General features: G+C 42.1%; 1 protein-coding gene across 4 annotated transcripts in view; it reads right to left on the bottom strand.

Annotated features, from left to right (window-relative positions):
* Positions 1-5,121: 5,121 nt before the first annotated feature.
* The window catches only part of rps6ka1 (ribosomal protein S6 kinase a, polypeptide 1), a 195,044-nt gene continuing 189,434 nt past the window's right edge, over positions 5,122-10,731 (bottom strand). For all 4 annotated transcript variants that reach the window (XM_045723353.2, XM_014210103.3, XM_014210104.3 and 1 more), the window contains 2 exons: positions 10,581-10,718; positions 5,122-7,115 (listed from right to left, as the gene is read on the bottom strand). In XM_045723353.2, the coding sequence (XP_045579309.1) occupies positions 6,993-7,115; positions 10,581-10,718 (261 nt within the window). In that variant the 3' untranslated portion in view covers positions 5,122-6,992. The remainder of the gene's footprint in view (positions 7,116-10,580; positions 10,719-10,731) is intronic.

Below are 10,731 nucleotides of genomic sequence, written 5' to 3'. Positions count from 1 at the left end.
TCAATAATTTAAACAGTGCACGAAGAGAACTTGCTACTGCGAGTCCTGGAGTATTTTTCAAATCCCAAATTATAATTTGAGAGAACACTAGTTAGCTCTTAATGTGGTTAGTAACTTTGGCTGCATGATGACAGTGCATTCAGAGCCATCCAGTGGCTACAACCTTCATTTTACCAGGTTCACATGAAGCAATTGTAACGACAGTCCACCACAACATACCCAAGAGTCTCCTGATTAGTAAGGGGTAGTCTGTGTTTAATTTCATTGAGTATTAAAAACACAGTTTGAGATCATTGTGAGGGGATTTCACCTGTGGTTAGAATGGGGGAATTGGGCTTCCCGTGAAAATGTTGTACAAGCTTGCAACAGTACCCAAGGGGGGCGGGGCTTAGCGAAGGGTCAATTACATCATCATGAGGTCTGACTGGGGATTGGGGGGAGAGAGCCACGGGTAAGGCAGGGACAGGGGACTCATTTGCAGGGTGCAACCAAAAATAAGTATTTTTAACGTCTTTTCAACGTCTTCTGCTCATAGCCATAGCATAGTTCCAGAGAGAATATGGCCTACTTTTACTTTAGTGGGCTGGGCTGCAGAGGAGCTGGAAACTGAGATACCTGCTGAAAGAGAGAATAGTCAATCTTCGGGTTTTTTGTGCCTGTGTGCGCAGTACCACAGCTCTAACAAAATCTTTCCAGAGGCACAATCAGAATTGAGCTCACATCAGCCATAATGACAACTACCCTTACAAAAAAAGATTGCAGTTTTAAAAGTGCAGTAACTGCAGTTGACTGTGGTATTTTGGACGCATTATTTGCAGCATACTGCAGTTATACTGCCTTCTAACTCCAGTTATACTACAGTGAACTGCAGATATACTGCACTCTGACTGCAATCTTTTTTCGTAAGGGTAAAAACCAACTGCATAAAACACCCATTACATCAGGTTGTTCAGTAGATGTTCATACTACTATCAAATATCCCAGTGAACACAACGTTGAAAATACATATTTTCAACAAAAAGACAGCTTTTCAATGTCTTGCGCTCATAGGTTCAACTTCACTGTTTTGGAGTGAGAGGTGTTAACGCACTCTGCCTCTTATCAGAGCATCTCCAAGGTCTGCCGCCCACGCAGAGACAGAGGAAGAGTCAAAGGCAGCCTTCACTCTGCGTTTTACAACTATCAGACACAGTGCTGCCTCTAAATCAAACAGACTTGTGTTCAGTAGGCACAAACGGAAGAAAATGTTAAGAAATGGAGTGAAACAGGGCAGTACTATCTATACTGGCCCAATAAGAAATGCTTGTTTCTATTTCTGTTTAAAACGTGTTGCTACAGTTTGCCCTAATGAATAGACCTGCCCGCCATTAAAACCACAGATGAAATGAGGCAATGCAGCATCTTCCAGGGTTCGTCCCAATTGGCACCATATTCCCTATATAGTGCACTACTTTTGACTAGTTGCTTTCAGATGGAGACCAGGGTAATGTAATGAGAGCCAGATGGAAAGATGCGTGTACAGTACTGTAATTAATACCGGGAACCTAGAAAAGTCTGTGTTAGTATGGGTGTGGTTGGAGAGGGTTAATTTACTGCAGTGTGAATTGCCTGTACACTGACATCAAGGTAAGAGCACAGAGCCCCCTGGTATGCGAGTGAGAGAGAGAGAGAGAGAGAAAGAGATGAGAGGAAGAGAGAGTGTTTGCTTATTTGCTTATTTACTGGTTTTGCAGAAGCAGTAGCCACACAAAACACAAACAATAAGTAACAAAACACTGATAATGGACAAGGACAATCACACACACTTAAAATACAATGATATACAAACAATACAACCAAAATTGTGTGCGTGTCCCCTCACAGTCCCCACCATTCCATGAGTCGTATAATAACTTTCTTAAAAGGTAATTTTTCTGTTGGCTTGAGGATTTGGAGATGGGAGTGCCATAAGATCAAGGCTCTGTATAAAATTGTGCGTTGCCGTGAATTTGAGAGACTTGGATACTGTGAAGAGACCTCTGGTGGCATGTCTTACAGGGTATATATGGGTGTCTGAGCTGAATGTTATTTGACTATGCAGATAATCTGGAATTTTCATCACAGTAATGTTTCTCATAACTAGAAGAGAAGCAGTAAATGTCTCGTCAACTCTCAACCAGGAAAGACTGGCATGCATGTTTATGTTAGTTACGTGCATTTAAGGGCAAGGCATGCTGCTCTGTTTTAAGCCAGCTGCAGCTTTGCTAGGTCTTTCTTTGCTGCTCTTGACCATATTACCGGACAGTAATCAAGTTGGGACAAGACCAGAGCCTGTACAACTAGTACAGTTGATTTGTGTCAAAAATCAGACAAACCCCACCCCCCCGTCTTCACAACTTTGCCAATGTGACTTGACCATCCATTCCTCAAATGGTCACATCCTTTAAGTCCAACTCCAGTTGAGGTTTAGGAATGTTTAGAACCAAATACAATGCTTTTAGTTTTAAATGTATTTAAGACCAGTTTATTATTAAATCACCCATTCTGATACTAACTCCTTATTAAACATTTCAGTGAGCTCACTTGCTTCGGGTGCTGACATGTAGAGTGTGGAATCATCCGCATACATAGTCATTTTAGCTTTGTGTAAGACCAGACACAAATCATTTGTAAAAATAGAGAAGAGTAACGGCCCAAGGCAACTACCCAGAGGGACAATGCACTGTAGATAGTGCCTTCGGAAAGTATTCAGGCCCCTTCACTTTTTCCACATTTTGTTAGTTTACACAGCCTTATTCTAAAATGTTGTTTTTCCTCAATCTACACACAATACCCCATTTTTTTTGTTGCAAATGTATAAAATATTATATTTACATAAGTATTCAGACCCTTTACTCCGTACTTTGTTGAAGCAACTTTGTCAACAATTACAGCCTTGAGTCTTCTTGGGCATGACGCTACAAGCTTGGCACACCTGTATTTGTAGATTTTCTCCCTTCTCTACAGACCCTCTCAAGCTCTGTCACGTTGCTGCACAGCTATTTTCAGGCCTCTCCAGACGTTCAATCGGGTTCAAGTCCGGGCTCTGGCTGGGCCACTCAAGGACATTCAGAGACTTGTCCCGAAGCCACTCCTGCGTTGTCTTAGCTGTGTGCTTAGTGTTGTTGTCCTGTTGGAAGATGAACCTTCGCACCAGTCTGAGGTCCTCAATGCTCTGGAGCAGGTTTTCATCAAGGATCTCTCTGTACTTTGCTTCATTCATCTTTGCATCGATCCTGACTAGTCTCCCAGTCCCTGCCGCTGAAAAACACCCCCACAGCATGATGTTGCCACCACCATGCTTCACCGTAAGGATGGTGCCAGGTTGCCTCCAGACGTGACGCTTGGCATTCAGGCCAAAGAGTTCAATCTCGGTTTCATCAGACCAGAGAATCTTGTTTCTCATAATCTGAGAGTCTTTAGGTGGCTTTTGGCAAACTCCAAGCGAGCTGTCGTGCCTTTTACTGAGGAGTGGCTTCTGTTTGGCCACTCTACCAAAAAGGCCTGATTGGTGGAGTGCTGCAGAGATGGGAGAACATTCCAGAAGGACAACCATCTCCACAGATGAACTCCAGAGCTCTGTCAGTGACTATCGGGTTAATGGTCACCTCCCTGACCAAGGCCCTTCTCCCCCAATTGTTCAGTTTGGCCGGGAGAGCAACTCTAGGAAGAGTCTTGGTGGTTCCAAACTTCTTTCATTTAAGAATGATGGAGGCCGCTGTATTCTTGGGGACCGTCAATGCTGCAGAAATGTTTTGGTACCCTTTCCCAGATCTGTGCCTCGACACAATCGTGTCTCTGAGCTCTACGGACAATTATTTCGACCTCATGGCTTGGTTTTTGCTCTGACATGCACTGTCAACTGTGGGACCTTATATAGACAGGTGTGTGCCTTTCCAAATCATGTCCAATCAATTGAATTTACCACAGGTGGAATCCAGTCAAGTTTTCAAAACATTAAGGATGATCAATGGAAACAGGATTCACCTGAGCTCAATGTCGAGTCTCATAGCAAACGGTCTGAATACTTAGAAATACCTTATTTACATGTTTTTCTAAAAACCCGTTTTCGCTTTGTCATTATAGGGTATTGTGTGTAGATTGCTGAGGCAGTAACGTAACAAAATGTGGAAAAAGTCAAGGGGTCTGAAAACTTCCCGAATGCACCGTATATGTTAGAGTAGCTTCCATTGAAGAACATTCTCTGGGTTTTATAGGATAAATAATTCTCCAACCATGTGATATAAAGCCATATAGCAAGTGAGTTTTTTTCAATAACAATTCATGTTCAACTATCATATCCATTTATTTTAACCAATCATGAGTCAGTGAAGTACAATACGAGTACCCTTCTCTATATGCATGCTAAAAGTCAGTTCACTTGTTCTCTGAAAAATAGCATTGTGTTTAGAATGAATTAGCTTTTCTATTTGATGTTGAACAGAATATTATTTGCTTTTATGTAGGGTTTGTATGCCATTGTGGAGGTAGGAATTAGGCAAGTATGTGGAGGTACTGTATGCAAGTAAGAGTTTGCGTTATTTAATGAGCGGATGGTAGTCTGTTTCAGGGAGCGTGTGGTCAGTACACAAATGTGTTATAGAACAGAATGGTTTGATGCAGAAGAGGAAAGTGTTACTATGTTAAAAGCTGCCTAAGAGTGTGTGTGTGTGGTGTGTGTGTGTGTGTGTGTGTGTGTGTGTGTGCGTGCCTGCAGCAGAGGTCCATCAAAGGAGCTAGTCAGTGCATTGGAGGACATTTGGGAAGTACATGAAAGTGTACCCCCTGCTGTGTGTGTGTGTGTGTGTGTGTGCACGTGCTGCAGACAGGCAGTGAGATGCAGTGTTTTTCTGCTTGCTTAACACACTGTTCCCTAGGTGTTTTAAAGGAACACTCAAATCCATCACTACAGCACAGGGTCTAGGACACACTACACTTAAAGGCGGTCCATAAAGTGTATATACACAAAGACACTGACAGACTAATATAGGAACATGTTCAATTCCTGAATTGAGTGCAACCCTGTTATTTTTATTATTAATGTACGCATACATGCAGACATCACAGACAATAAGAGATTAAAGCAGAGACAAAGCAGTCTGATCAGCGTAGATCATTTTTTTAATAGAAAGGAATCTCATTTTTACACCCTATAGGCCCGAATCCCCACTGCTGCAACGGCAGAAGAGGGTGAAATACCCTCTGTACCCCATCCCGACCCACCAACCTCCTTTCGACAGATATGCTTCAGATATCTAAAAGTCAAGGGTCAAGCCTAAAGAAGCTTACAGGATCTAAAGTATGCTGTAGGTCAAGTTACCTTACAAGCTACTTAAACTTAGCCACAAATGTGTACTATTCCAATACAGCAAATAATACAATGATCATTTTGTCTAGAAGTTATTATGACCTATGATTAAGTAGAATAGAGAAAGAGCTTGATGGAAGTCCAGGGCTTTTCACACTGCCGAGCCAAACCAAGCTGTACTGAGCTGGCCTGGTTAAAATAGCAGAGACAGCGCAGCTTGGTTCAGGTTGGCACAATAGTGTTTAAAGACCTTTACCCTTGTAGTAGAGTCAAACTGAACAGGACACAAAAAATAACCTGTGGACATTCACTTATAAGTCCTGATTAAAACCAGCAGACAGGCAATTTCAAATCAGAAAAGCCCAAACAATATTGTTTGAGTAAAAGATGAAAACCAATGCTTTACAGTGACTTTAAGAGAGTGCATTTGAGTGCTCAGTACAATCGTTTCGACAATCAATCTCACCATACTTAACATTGAAACAGAGGAGGATTGTGGGAAAGAGTCCATCATGGACACTCCAACAGCGTGTGCTCGACATAACTTTTACAAAATGTAATCACCACTTTCTTTGGACCGAACAACAAAACATAACAGGCAACAACAAAAGTGAACACAAGACAGACAGCATTCAAAATATGCATATCCAAGAAGAAAACACAATGGGAAAAAAAGTGAATATAGATTTCAACATGCCAACTTGTTTAGGGCATTACAGATATTTTTATTGTAAAAAAAAAATGAATAAGACTATTTGGACATATCTCCAATCTTATTTTTTTTCTTCTCAGAATCGGCAAGGTCACCAAAAAAAGTGTAGATAAGAGAAGGACAAAGCAAAATGACGCCACACTGTACCATACCATGCAAACAACTTCCTGCAACTTTCCCGAGGACTGGACTCACCGTAAGTCATGCAAATGGACAGTGAGACACTCAGCTTGGAAAAAACATTAGCAGTGACTACATTACCCAGAATTGCTACTTCTGGTATAGTCTCATTTATGGCAAAATATTTTTGTTATTTTAATGGTCATTACAAAATAGGAGAATGATAGCAATGGACTGATCGTTTTGTGCCATAGTCCCTTCAAGCTTTCCCAATGGAAAAACAGCAAAAACAAGAAACAAATCGATTTGGCAGTAGCCTACTACTACGTAAAGCTAATCAACTGGAGAGAGAACGACACACCAAACAGACATTCAGAAAGACAGACGTGCAGAGAGCTGAGCGGCAGCCAATCACAGTGATGCTGAGGGGAGAGCCAATGAAAACGACAGCAGAACAGAAACACTAACAAAACATCAACAGCGGTCATCAACGTCCTCTGTGGTAGCAGGTTGTCTCACAAACTCAAGACTCACACAACTCTTATCCAAAATATACTGCTAACACATTTGTCAAAACCTGCCGCTACCCCACTGCCTCCTTATCCCCAGTCATGTCCTGTCACTAGTCCAGGTGTGATTGACAGCCAGTGACCACACCTATCGAGGAGGAAACTGAGACGACTGATATCACCGGCAGGGGGGTGGTGACTACAGCAGAGTACAGTCAATGGTCCTTGGCTGGTTAAACTGAGGTTGTCTCTTCAGTCCCGTGACTTACTGCTGTACTGACTGACTGGGGGTGTTCTAGCTAGAGTCTGGGGTGTCTACATGGTTCTACAGAGAGGTGGAAGGGAGCTTCTTGACACGTCGCTGGGCCAGGAACGAAGACTCGATGGGCTTCAGCTCCGGCGTGGGCTGGGAACTCTTTAAGGCCGAGTAGGTGGCCGCCATCGCCCCCTGTCAGAAGAGAAGAGGTAGTGCAATGTCAAGATATCAGTTTGGAGGACAAACAGTTCCAGTCACACACAGGATCTGGCACCTCTTCAAGACAAGTTGCATTCCGGAACCTATTTTACCGGATCCGGTACATCTTGTGGCATGAAAGATAATTTAGGTGCACTATGCAGAAATCGCTCTGCCATTTCCTGGTTTCTAAAATTCTAATAGTGTAGCAAGTACAGCGTAGAGAATCATTTTGCCATCTAAACCGATGTGAAATATATTTTCCATAAACCAAAATATTGTATTTTTAGCTGTTTGAAGCTGGTGTTCAAAACTGAAAATAAAGACACAAAAACTACATTTAAGATTGGGAAGCATAGAAATAGCCCACATAGAATATATATCTACCGCTTCTTAGTCTCGCTTTAAATGAGAATGACAGATCTATAACTCACATTTCTGTGTGAATTTGGTCAGGTCTCCCAAAAAGTTACATATTGCAGCTTTAACTTGAAAGAGAAGGCAATTTGAATAAAATCAGAGTTAATTAAGATGCCTCCTCGTTAATTATCCTGCCCAAATGTCATGTGAAAACCTATTTCCAGCCCGCGCCTGATATTCTGAGAAATGATTACGGTTGGACCAGGCCAGGGATTAGGTTTGTGGAACATTGAAGTCTAGAGACCAATGTTGGTTTGGTGAGAGAGAAACGCGCCTGTATATCTCTCATAGAACTAGAATGAAATTACATTTCTATGATCCCTCTCCCACTCTCTGCTCTGATAGACATTGCTAGAAATAAATAGCTGTGGATTGTATAATGTAGCCCAATCACAAGGCATAGCCTACAGTCGGTAACACGCTGCAAATAGGCTATCAATCAACTGATTGTTGAGTTGTGGCTGTCTGAACAGCTGCCAAAACAGGCCTTTCGCAATATTTTGAATACAATTGTGGGAAAAGCACGGGTTGGAAAGCAAATGGCTCCTGCTGAAAATTAGACGTGTATGTCTGTAGGCGCCCAACATATTTTATAAATTCCCAAATGCAGTTGAAGTCGGAAGTTTACATACACCTTAGCCAAATACATTTAAACTCCGTTTTGAACAATTCCTGACATTTAATCGTAGTAAAAATTCCCCGTCTTAGGTCAGTTAGGATCACTTTATTTTAAGAATGTGAAATGTCAGAATAATAGTTGAGAGAATGATTTATTTCAGCTTTTATTTATTTCATCACATTCCCAGTGGGTCAGAAGTTTACATATACTCAATTAGCATTTGGTAGCATTGCCTTTAAATTGTTTAACTTGGATCAAATGTTTCGGGTAGCCTTCCACAAGCTTCCCACACTAAGTTGGGTGAATTTTGGCCCATTCCTCCTGACAGAGCTGGTGTAACTGAGTCAGGTTTGTAGGCCTCCTTGGTCGCACACGCTTTTTCAGTTCTGCCCACAAATTGTCTATAGGATTGAGGGCAAGGCTTTGTGATGGCCACTCCAATACCTTGACTTTGTTGTCCTTAAGCCATTTTGCCACAACTTTGGAAGTATGCTTGGGGTCATTGTCCATTTGGAAGAACCATTTGTGACCAAGCTTCAATTTCCTGACTGATGTCTTGAGATGCTTCAATATATCCACATAATTTTCCTCCCTCATGATGCTATCTATTGTATGTGCACCAGTCCCTCCTGCAGCAAAGCACCCGCACAACATGATGCTGCCACCCCCGTGCTTCACGGTTGGGACGGTGTTCTTTGGCTTGCAAGCCTCCCCCTTTTTCCTCCAAACGTAACGATGGTCATTATGGCCAAACAGTTCTATTTTTGTTTCATCAGACCAGAGGACATTTCTCCAAAGATTACGATCTTTGTCCCCATGTGCAGTTGCAAACCGTAGTCTGGCTTTTTTTTATGGCGGTTTTGGAGCAGTTGCTTCTTCCTTGCTGAGCGGCCTTTCAGGTTATGTCGATATAGGACTCGTTTTACTGTGGATATAGATACTTTTGTACCCGTTTCCTCCAGCATCTTCACAAGGTCCTTTGCTGTTGTTCTGGGATTGATTTGCACTTTTTGCACCAATGTACGTTCATCTCTAGGAGACAGAACGCGTTTCCTTCCTGAGCGGTATGACGGCTGAGTGGTCCCATTGTGTTTATACTTGCGTACTATTGTTAGTACAGATGAACGTGGTACCTTCAGGCGTTTGGAAATTGCTCCCAAGGATGAACCAGACTTTTTTTCTGAGGTCTTGGCTGATTTCTTTTGATTTTCCCATGATGTCAAGCAAAGAGTCACTGAGTTTGAAGGTAGCCTTGAAATACATCCACAGGTACACCTCCAATTGACTCAAATGATGTCAATTAGCCAATCAGAAGCTTCTAAAGCCATGACATCGTTTTCTGGAATTTTCCAAGCCGTTTAATGGCACTGTCAACTTAGTGTATGTAAACTTCTGACCGACAGGAATTGTGATACAGTGAGTTTATAAGTGAAATAATCTGTCTGTAAACAATTGTTGGAAAAATGACTTGTGTCATGCACAAAGTAGATGTCCTAACCGACTTGCCAAAACTATAGTTAACAAGAAATTTGTGGAGTGGTTGTAAAACAAGTTTTAATGACTCCAACCTAAGTGTATGTAAACTTCCAACTTCAACTGTAGGCCTATCTGGTGAGTGACACTGGAACTTGATTAGGACTATAATTTCCTCCTCATATTGTACAATATTTTGTCTCCGCCATTTATTGCATTCAAGACAAGGCTGTTTTGTATTTCTCTGTCAGTGTCAAAGTAGCCTTTCATTTCGATAATTTGTGTGGTATCAAAAAATATTTCACTAAAGTCTCCAGTTATGTAAAATTACATGAAAATCTTTTTATAAAAGGCTACAATATATTTTTTACCCGTGTGTGCAAATTCTGTAAGTGCCTCTATTCTACTCAATGTCACCACGCAAATGCCATGATATGCATGCAATGCTGTATCATAAAGGTTATATATTTTTTTTATTCTCGTGCGTTCCGGTACCTCAGAGCTACCCAGGTCACGCCCCACTTGTGCCCACTTTTTGTTCCGTCACCTCCCGATTTCCAAATAAAGCGCTGCAGGCACTACAAAGTTAGGTCACCCTAGGCCATAGTGTGACCTAACGGACTAAACCCCTGCCTCCGGATCACATATACCGCTGCAGCATGGGTTCGAATCTGTCCCACTGCCACTTCAGCACACTCTCTATACATCTTTCCCATTGTCTCTTCTCTATCCAATAAAGCTTAAAATTCCCCAAAATATACCTTTAAAATAAAACGTTTGGTCACATTGCTTTATTTCGGAATGTACTTTTCGGGACTGTAAATGGCATTGTCAGCTGTGTCCAATAGAAATAGAAATTCACCATGTGAACAAGAACGGAGTTGACTCCCAACCCTGGATTTCCCAGTGGGCACAGCATAGTGTACATTATAGTATCAACCCAGTACCTTGACCAGCTTGGCGTCCTGGTGCTGCAGCTGGCTGTTGGGCAGCTTGTCCCTCTGAACAATCCAGGGGTGCTTGAGGACCTGCATGGCCGTCAGCCGCTGGTGGGGGTCCACGTGGAGCATCTTAGATACCAGGTCCTATAGAGAAAGA

This window comes from Salmo salar, chromosome 09 (genome assembly GCF_965601325.2).
Source record: "Salmo salar chromosome 09, fSalSal1, whole genome shotgun sequence".
NCBI classification, from domain to species: Eukaryota; Metazoa; Chordata; class Actinopteri; order Salmoniformes; family Salmonidae; genus Salmo; species Salmo salar.
The sequence above is the reverse complement of the archived record's forward strand: the minus strand, read 5'-3'. Positions and strand labels throughout refer to the sequence as shown.